The sequence below is a fragment of the Antechinus flavipes genome, chromosome 2 (genome assembly GCF_016432865.1).
Source record: "Antechinus flavipes isolate AdamAnt ecotype Samford, QLD, Australia chromosome 2, AdamAnt_v2, whole genome shotgun sequence".
Lineage (NCBI taxonomy): Eukaryota > Metazoa > Chordata > Mammalia > Dasyuromorphia > Dasyuridae > Antechinus > Antechinus flavipes.
The window spans coordinates 222,633,474-222,659,899 of record NC_067399.1 but is presented as its reverse complement, the minus strand read 5'-3'; the positions used below and the strand labels follow the sequence as shown (position 1 = coordinate 222,659,899).

The 26,426-nt window shown below is 36.6% G+C and overlaps 1 protein-coding gene across 1 annotated transcript in view; it reads left to right on the top strand.

Moving 5' to 3' along the window:
• Window positions 1–25,799, top strand: part of PLB1 (phospholipase B1) — a 214,184-nt gene extending 188,385 nt beyond the window's left edge. The window contains exons 53-58 of the mRNA XM_051976223.1: window positions 3,209–3,297; window positions 3,495–3,576; window positions 8,394–8,498; window positions 9,067–9,162; window positions 22,200–22,274; window positions 25,369–25,799. Coding sequence (XP_051832183.1) covers window positions 3,209–3,297; window positions 3,495–3,576; window positions 8,394–8,498; window positions 9,067–9,162; window positions 22,200–22,274; window positions 25,369–25,572 — 651 coding nt within the window. The 3' untranslated portion in view covers window positions 25,573–25,799. The remainder of the gene's footprint in view (window positions 1–3,208; window positions 3,298–3,494; window positions 3,577–8,393; window positions 8,499–9,066; window positions 9,163–22,199; window positions 22,275–25,368) is intronic.
• The last annotated feature ends 627 nt before the right edge of the window (window positions 25,800–26,426 follow it).

Sequence of the window (26,426 nt, the reverse complement as noted above, 5' to 3'; positions counted from 1 at the left end):
TGCCATCCCAACTCCCACCTTCATCTTAGCAGATCCTAAAGTAATGTAAAAGAGCATGAGCTAATCATGAAACTGGTACTTATCTTCTACCCTGCCTGTCTATAAGTGCCCATCCAACACTGCTTTAAGTCACTCCTCAGGAAAAGCTAACTGTTTTTTCTACAGAAAGCTCCTTGTTATTTTCATATAATTCCCAAATTAGATATGGAGGCCATCTCATTTTTAGAATATGTGATTTTTTCCAGATGAATTTTCCATGTTCAGCAGAAAACAATGATGATGTACTCACTTTATTTGCCAAAATTAATTTGAGAAGACACTTTCAAAGTCACAGACAGTGAGCCAGCTGCAATTCCACAGGTCAATAAAAGATATTTGAGGGATGTCTGTCCTGTTTTAATAGGATAGGTGACATTTTTAAAAACAACAGTCATCCAAATTATTTTATTTAATGAAACAGCAATCTTGCCTATCCTAATTATTTTCTTCCATGAAAAATCCATGGAACAATGGAAAGAGCCCTGGCTTTAGAATCAGAGCGACCTGGGTTCAAATCCTACCTCTGATATGACCTGTGATTTAGACAAATCACTTAACTTCCATAGATTTCAGTATCTTCCTCTGTAAATTAAGGGGTTGCTGGCCAGGAGAGTGACTATTATTTCAACTACTAGAAGGCTGAGGCTAGAGGCCTTTTCTGAGCTATAGTAGGCTAAGCCAGTCTGTTATCTGTACTCCATCTTTTATCAACATGGTAAACACCTTGGAGTTGGGAGTCTACCAAGCTGCCTAAGGAGGAACAAACCAACCCAAGTTAAAAACAGAATACAACAGATCAAAATTCCTCATACTATCAATAGTGGTACTGGAATTGTGAATAGCTGCTGTACTTCCAGACTGGGCAGGATAAGGAAAACCAGACTCAAAAATAAATTTTTAAAAGTGAAGGGTTTGATTAAAGGGTTTCTGAGGTCCCTTTAAACTCCAACTCTGTGGCCCCGTGATTCTCTGTTTGGTCAATCTGTTACAATGGCTAGAAGGCTGAACTTGGGATTAGAAAGTCTTAGTTCAAATCCTCTCTCTGACATTTACCAATTGTGCAATAATTGAGTCTTCATTTCCTCATCTGTAAATTGGCACTAATAATATAATATCTGTAGTGTCCAATTCGTGAGATTGTTGTGAGGCTCAAAATTTTTAAAATAAGATTTACTGTACATTAATGTATAGCATAAAAACTTTATACCAATTAAATGATACTCATTAGGCTGGAGGAAAAAGAGAAATTTACATAAAGTTTTTTTTTCATTTTTCTCTTTAAACTACATTATCTTGAAATACAAATGTGAGTTCTCATCACTGAAAAAAATTTTTGAAATTGTGTTTCTTCCTTTTTCTGTATATTTCTTTTTTTGTCTGTACTAATAACCATTTTCTAAATCAATCCATATGCAACCATTTCCACACTTTATTCATGAAGCAATTGTGATCAGTCCTCTCCCAAAATAGAGCATGATTTTATATAGAAACTTGTATATTATCCTCACTTTTTGTTTGTTTGATTTTTGGTTTTATGGTTTTTTTTGTTGATGCTCAAATTTTTTAAATGCATGAGAAAAACTTGGTTAGAGAAAAAAGCATGATCTATATGTCAGTTACCACAAAAAAATAGTTATGGATTTTTTTTTTGTATTTTAACTATTTGGTCATAGAATAGGGACTTTTAAAATACTTCTTTCAGTCAAATCAACACAAACTATTTAAAATATTGAGTTCTGCAAATGACTCAATCTTCACCTCCCTCTTCCTTTTTAAAACAGTTACATGAATATGTTATTTCAACTATTATATGAAGAGAAAACAGATTCAATGTTAGGTTGTGAAGACAGTCCTAGACCCGGAATCAAAAGATTGTTCTGAATCTAACTTTGACATTTCTCAATCAATCCATTGACCAATAAGCATTTAGTAGACAATTGTGTGAAGCATGTGAGATTCAAAGAAAACAGTGAGAGACAGTTCTTTGCCTTCAAGAGCTTATCGCTTATGTTAGGAGAACACCATGTTACACAAGAGCAAATCTAGGATATGGATGAAATAAATCCACAGTGATGATGGGGGGCATAAACAACTGTGGGAAAGACCTCTGGAAGAAAGGGCAATTTGAGCCACTTCTAGCTAGAGCTTCCAAGAGACAGAGAGATGAGAAGAATATTCTGGCCATGGTCAGAGGTGAGAAGATGGAATGTTGCAATCAGCCTTACAAAAATAGACTAAAGGGGCAGCTAGATGGCTCAGTGGATAGAGCACAAACCCTGAAGTCAGGAGGACCTGATTTCAAATCTGGTCTCAGATACTTAACACTTCCTAGCTGTGTGACTCTGGGCAAGTCACTTACCAATTGCCTCAGCAAAAAAAGCAAAACAAAATAGATTAAAGCCATACTAGAAAGGGCTTCAAATGATCAACAGAAGAATGTAATTTTTAATTAAAGGCAATGAGGAATCTGAAATTTCTTAAACAGAAGGTGACATGGCAAAAGTCTATGCTATATGACTGTCTTGGAAAGTGTGGGAGGTGGATGAGTTAGACATATGATCTTGGGTGAAGTATGTAAATAAATTGAAGCTTAGTTCCCTTATCTAGAAGTAAAGTTAATGCAAATTATACTGCCTGCCTCACAAGGGTGTTATAAGAAAAATGTTTTGTGTACTGCAAAATATTATATAAATGTGAACTATTATTATTATTGTACTCTTTATTCCATGAATATTTGTATCTTTATATAAAGGGCTATTTTGCTGCTACTGAAAAATAACAATATTTAATCATCTTATTTAAAATGTTTTAAACCAATATTTTCATTTTCTTTGAAAAATTGATTTGTTTAAACTAAACATTCCTTTAGTTGCTACTCTGCCTCATCTTAAATTTATCACACAGTAAGTAGAGTTTAAAATTTATCACAGTAAAACTCAAGAATCCATCAAGTCATTTTGGTAAGATCTAACTGTGACTTTGGTCTTCAGTTTTTTCTTCTAATATGAAGGTTCAACAACTAGATGACCTCTAAAATTCCTTCAGCATTATAACTATGATCTCCAAGGTCCTTTCTAATTCTCATATTCCGTGATTTTATAAGATTCTTTCCTCATTCCTCTTGCTATTTTTAGAGAATCGAAAAAACCCATTCTTGTATTTTCTACAGCTACCTCGAACCTTCATCAACATAGTAGAAATTATGGAGTTGGATGGTCTACGCCAGATACAAGGAGAAGAATGTAAAGTGACAACTCAGTAAGTGGCCAAACATATTTCTAGCAAGTCCCTAAACTAGTAGAGTTCAGGGGGAAACAGGACAGGAAAAGAAGTTTGATGGATATCAGCATCTTCAAGGTATCAGCCTCCTGGGTAACACAAAGCCAGGCTGGACACTAGCCAATCTGAGCTCGATTTTAGTGGAACCCTTTATCTTAGGGCTTCTTATTCCACAGATCCATTTGCCCTTGCTTTGGACATTCGCTGGATAATTCTCCTGAATTGCAAGAAATGAAGAACATTAATAGACACTTCCAAGTAAGTTTCCAAACTTTTCTTTTAATATTTTCCCTTTTTCTTGTCCCAGGAATGAATAGTTCTGAAATCATATGAGAAAAGACCCAAGTTATCTATCCAAGAAATATTTTTTGAAAGCAGGCCCATCCAGAAGGCACCAAGTAGGAACAAGAAGCTATGTGAGAATTCTAGGGCAGCTTTTTGCTAGTTCTGTGTGATTCTGAACAAGTGACTCAACCTCTCTGGGCTTCAGTACCATCCAATGTAAAGAGACTAGAAGACTTGTAGGGTTCTTTTCCGCTCTGAAACTTTGATCCCAGCAAAAGGGAGACCTGGCCAATGATAATAATACACAATTGTTTCTAGACCCCTGAAACCTAGTTACAGTGAAATCTTTTCAGTTGTTGCTCTCCTGACCGAAATAAACAAATAAAGTCTTCCAATGGATATAGTACATAATTTATATGTATTGCAAAGGAAAGTAGCAGATTACAGTGAACAGGGAGTCTCCCTCAGAATTAGGAACACTGAGGGCCAGTTCCCACCTTTGGCAGACACATACTGCTAATGAACTCTCCAAGGCTTCTTCTTGGAGGAAAAGCAGTTGCTACTATACATCAGCAGAGGGAGTTTCCTCCCTGGGGAGTAGTTACCTATATCTATGAATCCTATGTGTGGAACAAATATATGTGTATGTATGTATTATATACATATTAATTATAATTAGATATCATATTGTCAATTACACATAATATACTTATATTGACATAATATGTGCACATATATTATTATTACCTACACATATGCTTATCTGCATACATGTTTCCTTGCCAGAAGAATACCAGATCTTTTGAGGGTTAGCCTGAAAAGTGTACAGAGGAAAGGACAGGAGTAACCAGCCTATTTCCATCCCTCACTCCCTTTTCTTTCTTATTGCCTTAATAGAAGTCTTAGGTATTTGGGGCACCAGCTGGTAGCTGCAGCTCTTTCCCAGTTTGCTGTCTGCCGGTGGCTTCCAGCCAGACTTACTCCCCCCAAAGATGGTTCTGATAGCCTTAATAACAGTTACCAGCCTGAACCCATGATCTAGTTCATTCTCTATCTCATCCAGCACCCACACCCTGTCATCACATAGTCCATCACATGGACATAGGCAAGAAATAGAGATTCATGTTACTGCTAATCCTTGGTCTTAAAAAAAAAATCATTTATTATTTTGAACTTATCAAATATTAGCAAAACTCAGTGTTTGAATATATAAAGAATAAAAAAGAAAATTGTATTTGAAACTGTGAACTTTATTATGTACAGATTTTAATTTGGACTTTAAATTTAACATGCTAGAACAAATCCTGCCTTGTTTGTCTATCCTGCCTTCTGAACTTCCTTCTACTCTTGTATATTTTAAAATGTTTCATTGATGCACTTTTCTTATATCATTCTTACTAACCCACAACTCCCTTCCTTTCAAATAAAAGATCTCTTGTGGTCAATAATTATGAAACAAAATAACAAATCAACAAATTGAATATATTTTAAATATATGTATTTTCCTGCATCTCTGGTCAATAACTCTTCTATGAAGATAATTAGTGGGAAAAGAGTGGGTGGAGAGGTAAGATATGTTTCATCAGTAGTCCTCTGAAGCCATGATTGGTTACTACATTGATAAGAATGCTTAAATCTTTTAAAGTTTTTTTTTCTTTTATGTTATTATGATATCAAGTAAATTGTTCTCCTGGTTTTGCTCACTTCACTACATAAATTCATTGAAGTTTTCAAAGGTTGCTTTGAATCTGCTAGTTTTATTATTTCTAATGGTGAAATAGCAACAACAATAAGAAAAGATAATATTTATATAGCACTTAAAAGTTGACAAAATTATTTACATACATTATTTCATTTTGTTTTCAAAACAACTTTCTAAAGCAGGTGACATGATTATTTCCATTTTACAGATGAAGTTCACAGAGATTAAATGACTTGTTCAGGGTCATACATCTGGTAAACCACCTGAGGCAGGATTTAAATTAGTTCAACCACTCTTCAAATGATGGATATCTCATCCCCATTTCCAATTATCTGTTGCTATCCAACGGACAGCACTATCATAAATATTTTTGTGCATATGGTTCTTTTCCCAGTTTTTTTTTTAAATATATTTGAATATATGCCTACTAGTAGTACCTCTTAATCAAAAAGTAAGTACATTTTAGTGATTTGGGGTGTTATACCTACAATTTATTTTCCAAAATGGTTTCATTTTCATCCTTTTGCCAACAAATCCACCCCTTCTTTCCTTTTCTCTTTGATATCAATCTTCATGTATTTCCTAGCTAAATTAATGCGAGAGTCTCAATTAGGCTTTCTGTATCTAGTTTCTCCCTTCTCCAGACTATTACTAGATATTGAATCATTACCATATTTATTCCCCTTTCCATTATGCCATTCTTAATTATACCAATTTCCTATATGTGAGCCCACAATGGATTGCTATTGCCCATTGGATCAAGCATAAGCTGAGTCTGTCTTGGTTCAAGGTCTTGAATCATTTGATCTCCTTCAATCTAACCAACCTTATTTCTTTTTTTTTAAATTTTTTAATAGCTTTTTATTTACAAATTATACGTATGGGTAATTTTACAACATTGACAATTGCCAAATTTTTTGTTCCAATTTTTCCCCTCCTTCTCTCCACCCCCTCCCCTAGATGGCAGGATGACCAGTAGATATTAAATATATTAACGTATAAATTAGATACACAATAAGTATACATGAACAAACCATTATTTTGCTGTACAAAAAGAATTGGAATCTGAAATATTGTACACTTAGCCTATGAAGGAAATCCAAAATGCAGGCAGGCGAAAATTAGGGATTGGGAATTCAATGTAATAGTTCTTAGTCATCTCCCAGAATTCTTTCACTGGGCGTAGCTGGTTCAGTTCATTACTGCTCCATTAGAACTGATTTGGTTCATCTCATTGCTGAAGATAGCCAGGTCCATCAGAATTGATCATCATATAGTATTTAACCAATCTTATTTCTTACTGCACTTGTTTCCTACTATTTCCATACTCCTTTCCATATCCAATCATGCTACTCCCCTCCTCTGTAATTCCTACCTCACTTCTCTCTGTAATTCCAAATTCTGCCTCATCCAGCTTTAGTTCAAACTCCATCATAAAGCCTTTCCTGACTAATCCCTTTTCATAAGAATTGTTTTTTTTTTTCAGAAATCCCCATATCAATCATAATCTGGACCACAGAGTATTGTATTTGTCTATGTTTTCTTGTTGCATACATGTGTGTGTGTTTATTATTTTAAAAAATAACTTTTAATGATATTTTGGAGTTTTTTCTATTATTTTCCTCCCTTACCTCCAGACTAAACATTGGGTCAAAGAAAGATAATTAAGCAAAAAATCCAATAGAGAAATCTTCTATAAGAACACATATAATTTTAACATATTTAACATGTGTTGGACTACCTGCAGTCTAGGGAGGGGTTGGGGCAAAGGAGGAGATAATTTGAAACAGAAGGTTTTGCAAGGGTCAGTGTTGAAAAATTACCCATGCATATGTTTTGTAAATAAAAAGCTTTAATAAAAAAGAATCTATATAATATTCTATTCTAAAAGTCATCCATCTATCTACCAGTAGGAATGAGATCTGTTTTATTATTGCTTCTTTGGGACCTCCTGTGATTTTTTCCATTACTCAGAGTTTAATGTCCTTTTTGTGATCTTTTTTATCCATTGTTGTTATCTCATATATGCATTTTCTATCTCTTTCCCCCACTTAGATATAAATTCCATGAGAATAAGAATAAAATAACATATTCTTCAGAATGCCTAAGGCAATCACTTAATAAATGTTTCTTCAGTTCATTCAATGCCAAGGGTCCATTCTTTAGAGAGCTGATGTTCTCTTTTTAGCTAAACCAGCAGCAGACACCACAAATTTGGGTTAAATCTGAACTCAAGAGCTTGGTCTAAATAGCCCTATGTTTTTATCTCCCAACATAAAATAAGAGCAAGACCAGAACAGTGGTTATAATATCAGCTTTTTTTTCAATATATTGATTAATTTTGTAGAGCATTTTTAAAATTTCTCTTTTATGTTTACCCTTTTAAAAAAAGAGAGAGAGATGATTCTTGGGGGTGGGGGTGGGGAAGAAGGGCTGGAATTCAGTAGAAAATGTAGGTGATGTAAAAACAAAAGATATCAATAAAATTCTATTTTTAACAAAAGATCAAAAGTCACCATTAACACAGACAAGCAGCTTTGCTATACAAACCCTTTACAGAAGATTTGTGAGATGGAAACCATAGATCTTCTGCCCTTTAATTTGCCCTTGTCTTATTTGCCTAAGGTCACTTGATAGTTGTTTCAATCATCAAGTATTTATTAAATACAGAACCTGCTGTATGGTAGACACTGTGCTCAGCACTGAGGATGCAATTCAAAAATCTGAGCAGTCCCTGCCCTCAAGGAGCTTACATTCTACTAAGGGAGGAACAAATCACAGATAAATAAATGCTCCCACAGAAAAATACACAAGTGGGAGAGAGATAAGAGACATTAATAACTGGGAGAATCAGAATCAGGAAAGGCCCCTTGTGGGAAGTAGTAACTCAAGCTGAGTCTTGAAACAGGAGGAAGAGTATTCCAAAAACAAGAAGCAGCCCAATCCAAGTTCGGCTGTAAAAGAACCTCTGACCAATCAGCTAATTGCCAGCAGAGCTCCCAAGTCATTAACAAGTGCTGGACTTCAGGAGGATTCAGGGTGGCAAGGAAGGTAACTAACATTTGGGACCTCTTTTCCCCATTCCCAGAGTGGCAGCTCAGTGTTCACCTATAATCGCCAATATATGGACCGGGAGGATTTCGCTGTGGTGGTGCAGCCATTTTTTCAAAGCACTGTGGTCCCATTGGATGATGTAAGTTGGGGACTTTTGGGAGTGGAGGGAAGTAATTCTTTTTAGAGGCCTCATGTCTGTCACATGGACTATTTCTTCTCCAAAGAGACGACTTTCATCTCCTGACTATAAAGTTAGAGATACGTACAACTTGTTCTGAATTGTTCTTCAAACCTCTCTCAAGACGTGGAGATGATGATGACAGGGACAAAGTAGCAGTGAGAAATTTTGGGGAATGAGCTATCTAGCCATAATTTTGATGATTGTTAGCTTGACCTGGACTTAAACCATTACTCAAATGGTTGGTCCCTCTCCAAGTAACAGTGTCGAAGAACAGGAAGGAAGGGTACAAATGTCATGCAAATGGTCAGCATTTAAACCAATGTATTAAAAGAGAAACTTCAAAACTCCCTGTTTATTTTGCTTTATCTAAGATGATAACCAACATACATGGGTTGTGGTCAAATTAGTTGGGTCAATCTTTCTGAACTTCAAAGCTTAGACTGATGCATAGGATAAATGACCATTTCACCTTCAAGTGTGCACGCTTCTCTTTCTTGGAAGATAATACTATTGTGTTTGCTCACAGAAAGGAAAGCCAGACCTGAGCTTCTTCTCTGTGGATTGTTTCCACTTCTCTGAGAGGGGACATGCAGAGATGGCCATCTCCCTTTGGAACAACATGGTATGTAATGGTGGGCGGGAGGGAGGAGAGATGGTTCAGCTTCATGTTAAGAATGCTTTCCAGTACCCACAGTACCTCCCCTGACTTGTGGGGTCCTTTCTTTCCAAAAGCTTAATTTGACTGTAGAGCTAAGCTTATATGCTCCCAAAGATTTGTTTATTTAAACTACTGTAGCTCCATATTGCAAGCAGGGGCATCTTGGAAGTATAATTTTCCTAGATAGAAGGATGGAGCTTCTGGAAGCCAGGAAACTTTGGATCTTAGAAGTACGAAAGAGGTCCAGGGCTTCTCCTTCCTACAAAACTCCTTCAGTCTTTGGAGTCTTTCAGTTTCTCCTATCACCTGGGAAATTTACATATCCCAATAGTCCCTGCTTCTAAGTAGAGGGTTACAATACATATGTGGCCCACATCTACCTTATCGCATAAAAGGCAAATCTGATCATAACCCTGGTGATATTAATTACTTTCTGTTCTTTTTTTAAACATCCACATTTCAAAATAGCTAAACAAAAGCAGCAAGTTTCCAAGTCCACTCCCTCCTTCCTTTACTTTTCTTCTTATCTTCCTCCTTTAAAAAATAATTCTCTTTTTTATTCCCTTTAATCCTCTTATTTATCCTCAGAAATCCCTTTGTTGGCATAGATATGAAAGCAGGGATCCACCTCCTTCATATTACTTCATAACATTGTGGTTCTACTGGGCTCTTTTGTCTTGCACCTTCTAGTGGGGAGATTGGGGGAAGAAAAAAAGAAAATATATAAATCACAAAATATATGCATAGCAATCTCATATTTTTTTCATCTCATAGAATTTTGTATTTTTTATCCAGTCTAATTTATATTATTATTATTATTTGTGTATATAACATTTCATTTGTTAAATTATAACTATTTTGAGAACCAAGATCATTTTTAAATGACTTTTAAAAAAAATATTTTATATTTTCCCCTGTGTAGTACAATAGTTAGAATATTAATCTCAGAGTCAGAAAGGTCTAAGTTCATATTCTATCCCTAACCATCTGCCTAACCATAGGCAAGTCACAATTTTTCTGAGTGTCAAGCTTTATCAACTCTGAAATGGGGATATTTCTGGAATTTGAAGCTTTTTTTTTTTGTTCTTACTTTATAGATCCCCATTATTTAATAGTGTTCTTTACTGACTAACTCATTACAATCTGGCCCATTCTTATTCTTTACTCCCCTGAATGTACACTGTAGTCTAGCCAACCTGGTCTTTCTGTTCTAACAGTGATTTACATGTCTTTGCCTACATGCTGAAAAGATATTCTTGGAATGCCCTATTTCCTTCAAGATTCAGAGGAAGTCCCACTTTCTACAGGAGACATTTTCTGGGCCCTCTAGTTCTTTGTGACTACCTCTCTAAGGATATCTTGTATATAGATATATATGTGTATGTGTGTATGTATGTATACATATATGTCTATATCTTGTGTCTATACATTATATAGCCCACGAAAGCTCTGTGGAGCCCTGTCTCAGATCCATTCCCATTGACAAATCAAGTTTCTAGAGTCAATTAGGATTCTAGGGTTCTATGGCAGAGAAGAGATTCTCTAATATCAACTCAAGTCCCTGTGTGCTCTCCTCTTCCCCAAATATTACTAGTTAAGAATTACTTAGTCATCCTTAAGTAGTTTTTAGAAAGGAACATTTACAATAAGAAAAAGGTTTTTTTTTTAAAAACTAAACTTACAGGGACAGCTAGTGGCACAGTGGAGAGAGCACCAGCCCTGAAGTCAGGAGGACCTGAGTTCAAATGTGACCTTGGACACTTAACACTTCCTGGCTATGTGACCCTGGGCAAGTCACTTGATCCCAATTGTCTCAAAAAAAAAAAATTAAACTTACAGACCACTGTGTCTTTGAATATAACTGTCTCCAACAAGTACATACGGAGTTCATAGTTCAAGCTTAAAAAGACCATGTGGCAAAAGAGTGATACCATACATTGCTGTGGAAAATCTTTTTCTCCTAAATGGGGTACTCAAGAAGTTCTCCATTAGTGTAATAAACTTTTGACCATCAGTCCTTGGCTCCTTGCAGATACTGCCACCAGCTGACCTGGGAATTATGCTAGGACATCAGATGTGAAATCCAAAATCTTGTGAGCCCTTTGACATTTACATGGTTTATCTCTACCTGAAACCAAGGTCTCCCTTCCACACATGGTTCCCTCTTCAGAAGTGTGCTAGAAAGACATAATTTCTCCAACTTCTGGAAATCTTCCTTTTTCAACTTGGTTGATAATTTATAGATAAAATCATGGCCAAGTTTTCTCAGTCAACCCAAACATAATTCTTGTGTGATGCATTCTAGTTGAAGTTCTTTTTAAAGACTTAATTTAAGGCCTTTGATTCAATGAATCATGTTCTCACATAATTAAAATATCAAGACTAAAATTCAGTGAGGTTGTTTCAACCACCCTTCCCTCTAGTTTTAATATTTGCCAATCTCAGCAAATCTACTGGAGTGTGTTTGGCAAAAATCAAGTCCTGATTATCTTTTGAGTGATTTGGGAATAATCTGCATTTTTTTTTGAATACTTTTCCTAGAGCCTCATTACTAAGAAGTCTCAGGAAAAGTCTGTGTGGTATATAGTTCATAACCATATCCAGTAATTCTCATTCTTCCAGGCTTCCAAATACATAATGATACAATTAAACAAAATTTTACAAAGTTCTAATAGCCTATCACCTGGGCAAGTCACATTGCCTTAGTTCTTTATCTGTAAAATGAGCTGGAGAAGGAAATGGCAAACCACTCTAGTATCTTTGCCAAGAAAACTCCAAATTGGGTCACAAAGAATCAGACATGACTGAAATAATTGAACAACAAACTCAAAGGGAAAGCTTGATCTCTTACATATTCCAAAATTATTAGAGCATAGATCAAAACTGATACTAAATATAAATATGAAATATTTTTGGAAGAATTCCAAAATTTTTGTTATTTATATATATGTGTATATATATATGTAATAATCCAAAATTATAATTGAGATCCCTCCAACTTGGTCAATTTAAATGAGTCATCACTAACCAAAAAATAGGACTATCATTGTTTCCTAGGAGATTTTTAGCAGATAATAAATCAATCATCAGAGGGAAGAGATCAAAAGAACCTAGAAACTGCTATCATTGACAGACATTTATCTCTTTTCCAACTAAAAATATATGACAGACAAGGGCAATGCTTGTTTAGAATATTGACTTCCTTGTTTATAATTATTAATGTCAAGAGAAGCTTAAAACAATGAGACATATGCCTACTAGAGATATTTGCTATTTTCATAAAAATTGCAGCTCAAGGTAAAAATTGATGGACTTTCTTATAGATGGTGACAATCTGCATATGATCTTGTTTACAGATAAAAATTATTCTGATTGCATCAAATCCTAGAACATTGCAGAGCCCACTAAATGAGATATATACTCAAAAGGATCCATTCCAAGAAAAATGAAGTGATCGAACAATACCTATTGTCCATACTATACCAGTTGGATTATTAATTTATAGCTCTAATCTATTTATATATATTTACCATAATTAATATCTATTATGATAGCTAATACATAGTGCTTACTATGTGCCATTCACTGTGCTGAGTACTTTACAACTATGATCTTATTTAATCCTCACCTCTTTATTTTCTCTGTTTTTTAAATGAGGAAACTGAAGCAAATAAAAGTTAAGTGATTTGTTTAGGATCACATAACTAGTAAGTATCAAAGGATAGTTTTGAACTCAATTTTTCATGACTTTAGGCCTGATACTCTACCCATTGCTCCACCTTGTTGCCCCAGATTTTGTGTAAAAATACACAATACATCCATACACACACACATATATGTATATATATAAAACGTGTGTGTATTGGATAGATACTCTGCATCTAGGATCAGAACTGAATCAAAAGAGTAGGCTGGATTATTTTTGGGAAACTGCATGTCGCTTCTACTGACCCCAAGCTTCTCCCTAAAACAAAGGCCCCCCTTTTTGACATCAACAGCTGATGCCATATGGCTACAAATCATGGAATATCCTTGACAATGAAAAATTAAAGCTGTGAGTCACCCAAACAGTAATGGAAAAAACGAGGTGCACGGTAGATGGAAGCAAGTTGCAGCGTGTTCCCAAGGAATAATCGGGCAGGGAAAGTTTATTGTCAGAGAAAGGTATAATCAGAAATCGAGGTGGGCCACTCATGGGTGGCCATCATGCTCCATTTGTGTTCACACAGTATTAAGAGGTATTGCAGAAGGCCTCTAATAGTCATGACCTACCTCCTCCCCCCAGAGTGGACTGACAGGAGACGGATCATTCATACAAGATGAGATCGCATGAATGCACTGTGACCTGCATTATTGAAGGGTATATACTGTTCTGATGCGTTTATGAATTCTTCCAAGTACTGAAAAGTTCCCTGAGCCTAGCAAAGTGAATTGCATACAGTAAGCACTTAAGAAGTTTGGGTTTGTCTGTTTTGAGGCATTTTTAAATATGCTTGTTTTTTTTAATTAATGAATGAATTAATTAAAATTAAAGATAGAATAATTGAACTTAGGACTTCATAAACATTTAATTTGTGGTCAGTAACTCTGTAAATTCTTGGATATTCTTATCTTTTCAGTTTATTCATTTTCATTGCTTTTATCTATTCTAACAGACATATTCCCTATGGGAATACTGACTATAACTATATAATATTATCTTCTATTTCTTATAGGCAGACTGTAACCCTTATACTTGTGTTCTCAAATGGACAAATAAAATCTCTTCCTTATCCAAAGCCTTCCTTTCATCTCAGTAGCGACTTGATCCTTTTTCCTATTGAGTACATCCCATCATCTTTTCCCATAGCAACAAAGGAGCCTGCAATCTTATCTTCCCCTTTTTGGATTTTCAGGTCTCATGGATAATGATGATGATGCAAGCCAGACATTACTGTACTTCCATATCTATCAGCCCTATATTTCTGTCTAATGGTTTTTCTGGCTGACTCATAACGTAGGCTTTCTCTTTGACTTTACAATTGTGCTTTTTCATTTCTGAATAAAACATTCACAGTCTGACATCAGCTGCAGCTCAAGAGCAGAGAAACAAAATGGCACAAGAAAATGAATGTCAGGGTCTCTGTATTCTCAGCTCAGCTCACTACTAACAGAGAAATGTGGACAAGGGTGAGTGTTATCTCAGGCTGTCTTAATGATGAAGCCACAAAAATCATCCTGTCCTGTACATTTCTTTTATCCAATTATTTCTTCCAAAAGGTATTTTGATGTCATTAAGACATCATCCCCCTTAGAAGACTGACGCCATTCTTTCAGCACTGGGATTCAAATTACCATCAGGACATCTTTGAGTCACCAATACTAATGCTATCATCATCATTTTCATAATCCAGTCCACTGGTACTTAGTTTTCTCCCCTGAATCTGTTTTGGATAACTATTTCTGCTTTTAACAATCAATTTGTCTCCTTTCCTTCGAAGATGATTTACCCTATTCTGTTTTTCCTTTCCTTCTCTTGGGAATTTAAGGATATCAAAAGATTTGAATATTAGAACCAGAAACCATTTTTTTCCTTTCCTCCTTTCTTTCTCACTCCAGTTACATTTCTCATAATTCATTATTTGAGAAGAAAGATTACAGTGGTACTTTATTTTTAAAATAATATTTTATTCTCTCCAATTTACATATAAAAACAATTTTTAGCATTCATTTATTTTTAAGTTTTGAGTTCTAAATCCTACCCTCTGTCCATCCCCTCCCCAGTCCCTGAGATAGTAAGGAATTGTTACAGATTTTATATATACAACCAACACATTGCTACTTTAAAAACAATTAACAGTGCCATCATTTCTAATACCATACTCCCCTTTCTCCCAGAATCAAAATGCCATATCATAGCAAAGATGTGTTCTGAAGAAAAATAAACTGAAACACTCACTATATCTGGCAGCCTATGTCTCATTCTTCAATTCACTATGAAGTCAGGGGACTGGCTTCAAATCCTGGTTCCAATGTACTTGATTAACCTCTGTGGCTCTCAGTTTTTTTTTTTTTTTATCTGTAAAATGAGGAGGTTGGAATATATATATAACCTTTTGGCCAACCTCTTTTCTAAGAGAGCTATTTTTCATCATCAACTGTCTGGGATTTCTGTTGGTCATTGTTCAGTCTTCATACTTTTCATCTTCTATAAGATTTAGCGCAAGAACCTTAGGGATCATCTATTCTGAATTTCTCTCGCCATATCTGCCTATAAAGGTTCAGCAATTTATTTAAGGTCACATACCAGAAATTGTATTCCCCATCTCTGATTCTTCCATTCCTCTCTTGAGAATTTGTCATCATAGTAATAGTTAACACATAGAGAATATTTGACTTTAAAAATACCTGACTGTAAATATTTGACTAAACATATATCATCATCTTTAATACTCATCACAACCCTTTGAGGTAAGCCATAGTTGTCCCAAGTGTAAATGAAGCTGTCCTGGATATTTACTTTTTTGACTGAACAGTAACAAGCAAGCTGTCAGTCCTCCTGCCTCAGAACCACATTTATTTCCCCATTCACAGAGAGAAGGAAGTATTGCATATTAATTAGACTTAAAGATAAGAAATCTGGGCTTTCCTATCCTGGTTGTGAGATTTACTTGTGTGACCACAGATGCCTTGTTTAACTTCTTAGTTCTCATCTAGAAAGCAGAGGCATTAATTCTGGCATTCCCACTGCACTGGACTTGGAGGTAGGCAGGGAAGCTTTTCTGGGCTTGGAGGTAGAAAGGGAAACTTTTTGTAAACTTTAAATCATTATATAAATATGAGTTCTTATATTATCCGTAGCCCTAATCCATCAAGAACTTCATATTACTGGGCTAGAACACAGTTAACCCTTTCACCAAGAGACAATGTTCCTCCCTACCCATTGTCTTTCTTTTGGAAAAGAAGATAAAGCTGAATGTTTCCATCCAAGATCTGTCCAGAGATAAAATTATAAAATCTTACAAACTACTTGATGTTCTCTCCTTGCTTGTATTTCACACCTCCTCATCACCACCACTAAATGCCATATGCTTTATTTCTTTTAAATTTTCATTTATTTATTTATTGTCACATTGAGTTCAAAGCTGTTGCCTTCCCTTCCTTCCAACCCTGCATTACAGAAGGATAGCATTTGATATAGATATATCAGGAACCACACAATATATACTTCCATATATCAGTTCTCTGGAGGTGGATAGAATTTTCCTTCATCAGTCCTTTGTAGTTGATATGAATGATCATATTACTCAGAATGGCTTAGTCATTCACAAGTTACTCTTTGAACAATATTGTTTTTTACTATATATAACATTTTCTTGATTGTAGCTCATTTTACTTGGTATTATTTCATGTAAGTCTTTCTATATTTTTTCTAAACTCAACCTGCTTGTCATTTCTTACAGCACAGTAGTATTCCATCACACTGAAATACCACAACTTGTTCAGCAATTCCCCAGTTGATAAGTATCTCCTCAGTTTTCAATTTTTTGCTACCACAAAGAGAGTTGCTATAAATTTTTTTAGAACATATAGACTCTTTTCCTTTTTCCCTGTTCACATTGGGAAATGGATCTAATAGTGGTATTTCTGGGTCAACAGGTATACATAGTTTTGTAATTCTCTGGATATAATTCGAAATTGACCTCTAAAATGGTTAGATCAGTTCACAATTCTACCAACAGAATATTAGTTACTCAATTTTTCCAAATTCCCTCCATCATTTTCATTTTCCCTTCCATCATTTTAGTCAACCTAAGAATGAAAGATATCTCAGAGTTGTTTTAATTTACATTTCTTTAATCAATAATGATTTAGAACATTTTATGTGATTATATATAGTTTTGGTTTTTTCCTCCAAAAACAGCCTGTTAATATCCTTTGACCATTTATCAATTGGAGAATGACTCATAATCTTATAAATTTGACACTGTTCTCAAATATATCTAATTAACTTAATGATATTTCCATTTATGTGTTGGTCATGTATCCATTTTGACCTTAACATGGCAAATGGCGTGGGTATTAGTCTTTACCTAGTTTCTGCCAGACTGCTTTCCAGTTTTCCCAGGAATTTTTACCAAATAATGAACTCTTATGTCATAAGTTTAGATCTTTGTGTTTTATCAAACATAAGATTACTATAATCATTTATGATTATGTATTTTAAATCTACTCTATCCCATTGAATCACCATTTTATTCTTTATCCAATACCATGTAGTTTTGATAATTTCTGCCTTATAAATACAGTTTAAGATCTGACACTGCTAGACCTTCCTTTAAAAAAAAATTCCTTTGATATTCTTCACCTTTTGTTTTTCCAAATGAATTCTGCTATTATTTTTTCTAGCTCAATGAAATAATTTTTGGTGGTTTAATTGGGATGACACTAAGTAAATAGATTAGTTTAGGTAGAAGCCATATGCTTTATAGAGTTTTACAGAACCAGAAAGAACCTTGATCTCTATCTCAAACACTTCATTTTATAGATGAAAAAACTGAGGCCCAGAGAAAAGAGGTGGTTGGCTTAAGATCAAGCAACAATTTGAAGGAAAAGATGGGACTATAATAATAATGAGATCTGGCAATCCTGTGGCATAGGTATCTGAAACTGAGGTTTAAGAGGTTTAACTTGTCCATAGTCACACAGCTATTAAATATTAGTCAAAGTAGGTTTCTTCTCACTCCAAGTCCAGCATTGTCCCTCTAATATTTCTGTAAAACTCCAAGGTTTTCTAGATTCCCAAGTCTATGGACACCTACATTGATGTTATTGCCAATGTGCCACATTTCTTTCTTTCTACAAAGCTAAAGTAAGAGCAAATTCCTTCATTCTAAAATAACCCACATTTGCCCCTTGAATTCATTCTAATAATTATCATTCCAGGATACATAGTCATTTCAGTTATTGGTTTATGGCCCTGGTATACCATAGTGTAGCAATGACATATCAACTCTATCCTCTTCTCCTTGGGATCCTGTATAACTTCTGTCTTGTTCCTAATGGTCTGTGGCACAGGGTATAGAACACTGCCTTGAAGTCAGTAAGTCCCAAGTTCAGGTATGACCTCAGAGGCCTACATGGTCCAAGGTCTCACTCTACCTCAGTCTCCTCATCTGTAAAATGGGGGTGCTAATAGCATCTTTCTTGGAAGATTATGATGAGAATAAAATGAAATAATATTTGTAAAGTGCTTTACAAATCTTAATGTGCTACATAAATATTAGTTATTGTTTTTATCTTTCTCTAAGACCTTTGCTAAAAAGGAAAAAGCATTCCCTTTTCCTTCCGCTCATGAATCTTTTACTTCTCTACCATCTTCTTTTCCTGGTCTTGATTCCTTTATTGTCCCCTGCTTTCTAATCTCAATAACTCTGGTGTGAGAGCTGCAGAGTCCTTTTTAGACCTGCTCATACACCTTTGGTAATCACCTGACATTCATCTCTCACTTGTGGCTCCAGGAAGCTGATGCACATACAGCATCAATATAGTAGCTCAGGAGGCAGACTAACCCGGGTTGAGGGTGATTGACAGGATTCAGACCTGTCAAAGAATTAATGGGAGGTCTACCCCATATGTGAAGACACCACCTGGAGGAATGGGCAGAGGGGAACAATTTGTTCCAACAATCATGAAGCTGACTGAAGCATGTGCTGTGGAGCCCTTAGAACTTAGTCAAGCATCAAAGATGGCAAGGGCATCCCCTGCATCCCAGGCCATCACCACTCATTTTGACTTTTGATTACTACTGGATTTTGATAACTCCAGAAGAGTGAGGCTGATGACTTTGTGCAACTCTGCCTCACTTAAATACAATTCATGTGCAAGTGGAAGCATTACCCTATGATATAATTGGTCTTCCTTGAAAATGAAGGGTGAACAACTCTCAACTAACATCTAAGAAGTATTGCTTGCTTTAAAAAAAAAGGGGGGGTGGCAATTCTCTATCCTGGGGGCTTTCCTCCTTGTTGTTGATTTTCTTCCACATTAGCTTCGATTGACCTTCCTCTACCTATGCTATTACTGTCTTCCTCCTCTCCATCCCAATCCTGTATTTCTGGGAGATTAAAAACCTGTTTTGTTTTTGGTTGGAACCCAGTGCCCAGAAAATGCCACTTTCTATGTGACATTGAGCAAGGCACCTCATCAATCTGATCTCATCTTTAAGAAGAAATGCATCCAGAAACTTGTCTTTGGTTCTATTCAATCTATTTATTAATAATGACTTAGATGAAAGCAGTGATGAGATGTTTATTAAATTTTCAGATGACACGAAGCAGTGAGGAATAGCTAAACACCAGCATTCAAATATGGTCTAGAACAATTGAACACACTTTAGCCACCCCTCTAGGAAATATATCACCCCCTTAAAACAAACTTGCAGATTGGGGACAAATGTTTCATGCCCTGAAAACTGTAGTTTACAATATGCCCCCCTACCAGTGATTTTAGATTTAATAGTCATCCAGTACTCACAACTAACTGAAAGCAAAAACATTTACTAATAGGGAATAGTAAAAAAAGAAGGTATAAAGTATCCCCCTCCCATAAACCTGGGGTTTATCACAAAGCATCAGCAGTAAGAGTGAACAGAAGCTCAGAGTATATTGCCAGGAGTGTGCTTGAGCCAGCTGATGATTAAATTTTTAGGTGAGTATTTTGTCTTGGAAAGTTTTGAATTCTACACATTAGGGCTTGATTTGTTAGTTGTCTAGACTAAGGAAAGTAATAGAGAAAATGTTAATAATGTAGATTAAAATATATCATGTATACATACATATATATGTATACACACATTTATAGATTATATATGTGTATGTGTGTATGTATGTATTTGTTTCCAGAGATCTGATTCTTTAAAAAAAAAAATTATTAGTATCATCTGGTGTCCTTATGCTGTTCCCACTATGCATAGCATCTCTGCTGCATGAATTACTCATCAGTTCCTGGGACTTCTCCTCTCTATGGCTTAGCTACCAAATTATCAGAGATAATTCTCTCTTAAATCCAAAGTCAGCTCTTTTCTCTACTGCCAATAGAAAATCTCCTTCCTACTCTGTCCTAACCTGCCAATTATCTCAATTCTCCCTTCCTTCCTCTCCCTCTCCTTTTCCTGCTCCTTCTCTCTCTCTCTCTCTCTCTCTCTCTCTGTGTCTCTCTGTCTGTCTCTATTTCTCTCTGTCTCCCTCTTACCCTCTTTCTTTATTTCTCTTTCTCTCTGTCTCTGTTTCTCTCTCTCTCTGTCTCTCTGTCTCTCTCTCTCTCTCTCACACACACACACACACACACACACACACACACACATACCCCACTGCTGGATACAGTGTCATATATTGGGAAACTTAAAGATTCTAATCGATGAAGCAGGGAAGTAAGAAAATTGCCTTTCCCGTCACTGCTTCCCTCTGGCAAAGGTCACATTCCACAAAGCTACTTCTAGCCTCCATTGAGGGCTGGCAAGCTTCGTTTTTTAAAGGTCACCATGGGACATGGCCATTCTTCGGACACTCTGCCAAAGCTTCCCTTGCAGTTCCATCAGGGAGAGTTCTTTGTAATTCATAAAGTAGTAACATGGCATAAAGTATGACCAGTAGCCCCCTCAATCCCTCTCTGGAAGTAGTTATAGTAATTTAGTACCGAGGATTTAAAGGTGATAGCAGGTGTTACCTCCATTTTAAAGGTGGAGAAACTGAAGCACTTCAAAGCTTCAGCAGCATAGTCACTGCAAACATCAGCACCAGCAATATTAGTTTCTTAGGCTTCATAAATAACCCTAGGTAGTCTGTTGGTCATTGTCCTTCTGTCCCTCTAAATGCTTTCCCCCATTCTCTACCCCTCCACCCCCACTGTTTTGAGTTTCTCTCTCTATAATAACTCGCTTTCAAAATTTAAATTTTCTTGATATCTCATTTCCAAATATAGCTTTCCTTTTACCCAAACCATCAGAGCATCTCTTGTAATGAGAAAGGAAGAGAAAAGAAAAACAGTTTTAACAAAACTCACCCACACATCAGTCAAGTCTGATAGTATGTGAGCTGTTCCACAGTCACAGTACCCTACATCTGCCAAGACAGGTGGAAGTTACATTTTCTCCTATCTTCTTTGAAAAAAGTTTTGGTCATTATAATTACACTGCATTCAGTTTCATCTTTTTCATGGTTGGGTTGTTCTACTTTTTTATTGCTTTATTCATTGCATGTATTGCTTTTCTGATTCTGCTTGCTTCATTCTGCATCCATCTATAGAAGACTTCTCCAAGTTTCTCTGAATTCTTCATGTTTATAATTTTTTATGCCTCAGTGATATGCCAGGACATTCATGTGTGAAATGGAGAGGCAACTGCTTTGTTCCCAGTTCATTAATAGAACAACAAAAAAATTAAAACGTTGCTGTGGATATTTTAATAACTCACTTTATATAACATTTTTCTTGCAACTTTCCTGAGAAATAGATAATGCTAGTGTGATTGTTTCCATTTTGCAGATGAGGGAAGACCCAGAGAAAATACATGATTTTTCTATAGTCACACAGTTACTTTGTGATGGAACCAGGTTCTGAACCCACGTTTTCTGATACCAAGAGCAGTCCACTATGGGAGACCCACGGAAGAAAAATCTGCTTCTCTTTGAGAGGGTCAAAACAAAATAGGAACTGACTTTTATTCCTCCCTCACCATACTGAAAAATGACTCCTCACACTTAGTTTTATTTTTGTGCAAGGGTGATTTGACGTTAATTCAGTGGCTTCTGAGAACTCTCTCAAAATATGAGTTGGAGTGGTGTGTTGAGTTTCCCCAATGCTTCTGCTTTAGTGAGGTGAACACCACTCCATCAGCTTCTTCCTATTGTATCAGAGGCAGCAGAAAATATGTGTGATGGGCCCATGTAATCTTTTCCCTCGCGGTGAGGTAGCTCTAGGGATAAGTAGGACCAGTAGGGTCAACTCTTTGTGCTCTGTTTCAGTTGGAACCAGTAGGCCGGAAGCAGACCTACAACAACTTCACCTACAGCCGAACAAAAGTCAAGTGTCCAACCTCTGTAAGTAAAAGTCTATTTACCGCTCATCCTCTCCTTCATTCCCCCCCTCCATACACATATCCCACCTCTGTGTAATTTATCTTCTTTACTGTCTGTCCAGGGGCAAAAGGCTTTCAGTTCCAAGGAACCAAAGGCTCTCTTGATAAACTTCATAAACTATGATCCAGACCTCCTTAATCTGGGTCCAGAAATTAAAAAAAAAAAATTACTAACTGTATCATATCATAATTAGTGACCTTTGTGACTCATGTATTTTATTTTGTTAATTTTAAAGTATTATTCTGAGAAGAGGTCCATACATTTCCCTAGACTGCGTGTCTCAAAATTAGTAATAACAAAAACGGTTAAGACTCCTTGCCAAGGGAGTATTCCTTGTTTCCCAGCACCTCAGGTCAATATCTGTTTGTTGATTGTTTGATCAATGGATCAAGCATGAACATGAGCTGCCACTCAAACCTTAAGAGGTTTCAGAAGCTATGAGAAATTCCAGGACAGAGTGTTTGGAATAGCCGTCGGTAATCGAGGTGCCTGGACCAGCATCATAATAAATGACACCCCCTTTGAATAACCCACTTTCTGCCACCTTCATTGTCAGTGTGTTCTGCTTTCACCTTTAGAGTCTTTGTTTCTCCATGATTTCAGAGTAGGAAGTCAGGAAGAAGCAATAATTTTAATACACCTTACAGGAGAGTCTGGAAAGTACTTAGAGATTCCAAGGCAAAGAGGTTTATTACTAATGATCTTATGGATGAGAGGGGAAAAGAGAGCAAGGAAATAAAGAACGCTTTCCTTCACATTCCTAAGGCTATTTCTTGCAATCCTGGCATGTCACTGAAAGAAAATCAGTCATAAAGAACTAGCCCAACTAGGACTTATTATGGATTAAAGTTGGGTGGGAACTTAGACATCATCTAGTTTAATTTTTTAATTTCATTTCTGAGTAAGCTAAGGCAGACAGAAAGGAAGTGACTTGCTCAGAGTCCTACAGCTAGTGAGTTATCTGAAGCAGAATTTGAATTCAAGTCCTCCTGACTCCAAGTCTAGCACTCTATCTATCTACCGTGCTGCTGTCCCGGGACCATCTTACACACGCACACCACCACCACCACCATCTACATCGTTGGAAGCCCTCCTCCCACCAACCTTGGCTGACCAGCTCTGCTTTTTTCTTACTAAAGGCCTCAAGAAATATCTGCAGCAAAGAGGACAGGAGGGACTCAGTTTCCTTGTCTGTAAAGTGAGATTGAACTAGATATTCTTTAAGGTCTCTTCCAGATCCATCAATGACCCTATGAAAATGTGGATGAGATAAGGCCATCTAGGGAAATGAGAATCTCCTTGTCTCTTCTCTCCTATAAGCACATTAGAAATAAACTAAGTCATCACCACCCCCTCAAGGGGAAAAAAAACACATCCTAAGTTACAAACAGCTACTGAAACTTCTTGGGGCTCTAGAGTGAAGAGACAAAGATTCCTATAATTTAACTGAGGCATTTGGAAAGAAATGTTACACAGAGGAAATGTTGGTGGACCTTCATGAAGCTCTAACTGCTTCAAGGAGCAGTTACTGTTGCCTCTGGGCCATCCAACAGGTGGCCTTCACTGGGTCTCAGTTTCCTCCTCTGTAAAATGAGAAGGCCTACATAACCTCCAAAGTCCCTTCCACTTTTTTAATCCCAAGTTTCTGTAACCCTCACTCTTATTCAACCAAGCAAATTAATACCCCCAGAGCAGGTAGATAATAGGAAATCAGTCCTTTTTCTCTTTAGATATTCACAGAACAGAGCCAATAAGAACAGGGTCAAAAGGAAAATTGTTATCTTTTCATGTTACAAAAACTGAGATGGGTTATGGCCGGGAAAGGGAAGGAATTTGTTGGAATTTTATTTAACTCATTAACATTTCTCATGTAACTTTTTGTGTGCATTTCTAAATTCTAACATTTCATGTTTTGTGGCAAGTTTATAGATGCAAGATTGAAATAATTCACAATTTGGTGTATTTCATTGTTTACACAGCCTGTACGGTCTTCCTTACAGGAATGCTAAAAATATGTTTTTGAATACCTACCTACTGAATTAGTGATTCAATACAGACTTTAAGCACAGCAGTGTTCCTAGTGCAGTATTTCCTAAATGTCAGCCCACAGATGTAATCAGTAGATAGAATAGTGCCAAAACTAGTATTTCAATTTTGCACCTAGTTCAAAACCCAATAAATGGATTATTTGTTAAAAAAAAAAAAAAAAAATTACTTGGAGTAAGAAGGCACCTCCATTACCAACTTCCTCCTAGCTTTAGGTTTTTTATCTCCAGTTTTATAACTTATTTCAATTCAACATTTATTAAGCACTTATTATTCTACCTGGGCTGCATCCTTGGACATGGATGGAAAAAGTATTTAATATGCACGCGCTATATACAAAACATTGTTCTAAATATTGGAAATAGAAATCAAAAAACAAAACAAAATCATTGATCTCAAAGAGCAGGGAGACAATACAAGTAGGAGATTTTAGCTACAGAGATGATGTCAGACTGGTTCATAAAATTATGTGTGTGAAATCATTTAATGGTACCAGGACCTTTTCTGGATGTTCAATACCTGAAGGTTACAGCATCTATAGAGGCTGGAGATTCACCTCTTGTCAGTTCACATTTTTCAAAAAGGTTGTTCCCTGAATGATGGAATTAGGGTCAGTGATCAGGGGTGTAAGATGCTGCTGTTCATGGGACTTTGGGGCTGAGGGACAGTCAGAGTTCTAGGCTATCTCCACCTGAGTCTAAAAGAGGAGGTCTTAGTCAAGAGGATGGTGGGGATTTGGCCTGCCAGACTTAAGCCAATCCCTATCTCTCCAAGCCAGCTTGCCTGCCCCTGGCTTTATATGTACATGTTCTCTTCCCAGGGTAGATTTTAAACTTCTTAAAGGGAAGAACTTTCATTTTGCTTTCCAGCTCAATGTTTTTATCCTAGTGCCTGATAACAGAATAAGCTCTTACATGCTTTTGGATTGAATAAATGTTAATTGATTGATTGATAAGCTATTCTTGTGAGTGCTTAATCCTCTGAACCCTACCATATGCTCATTCCACAGGACAATCCTTACTTCTATACCTTGAAGAACAGTGGGCTACTTCCACAGGAAACCAACAAGTCCTCCTGGATACTCTATTGGGCTGTGCCGGTGGCTGCTGTTGGCAGCTTCGTGATTGGCATGGTGCTGGTGCTGGTATGGAGGAGCTGGAAATGCCCCCGCAAGGAAGAGCCCCCTATAAGTCTTGTGGCTACAGTCTTTTAAGCATCGGCTCCTCCTGGAGCTGTCCATCATTAAATCCCTCCCTCCAAATACACTCCCCTACGGTTCTCTCTACCTCAGACATGCTTGCCAACCTCCAGATCATTAACTTCAATGTGTGGTGGTCACTGAAATCCTCAGGGAAAACTACCTGAAATCACTACTTTGTAAGCCGTTTAAAATCAAAGACTTATTTTTTTTTTAAATAAAGGCAAAAGAGCCTCCTTGGATTAGCCTGGTACAGAGCTTTCTCTTTTCATCTGGTTTTAGGGGAGGGGTGAGAGTTATGTTATAATGCTGAAGAAACTGAGGCAAGATAGAGATTAGAGAGTTTTAATGTTTTATTGGAAAGGGAGAGATTTACTGGGACCAAGTGGATCCATGATTTGGTCCCAGGGCTGAATGAGACGATCATCTCCAAGAATCCAGCAAACAGTGTGAGTTCTCAATGACATATATATGCAGGTGTCTCAGGGGCAGAGTCAGAGCAGTGGGAGCAGGAAAGGACTATGAATCTGGTTCTGACAGGGTGGGGGGAGGCACCAGACATTCTGATGATATCTAAGATAGAAGCTCTTTCTCCTTAACTGGATCATGTGATTGAGATGGAAGGGTGGTGTTGCAAGATTGAGCAGAACAATTAGGAACTGAGGCACATTTCAGGGAAACAGGCAGGACAATAAAAGGGAACTGTGGCACAATATAATTTTATTCCAACCCACATCTGACATCATCCTCATGGTATCGACACCTGTCTCCTGTCTCTTTTCACTTCAGCCCTAAGATGATCTTGCCATGGGCCAAATTCTATCTATGAGAGTTGTTTAGCTACGCATTCAATTCCATTTAAAAGGTGC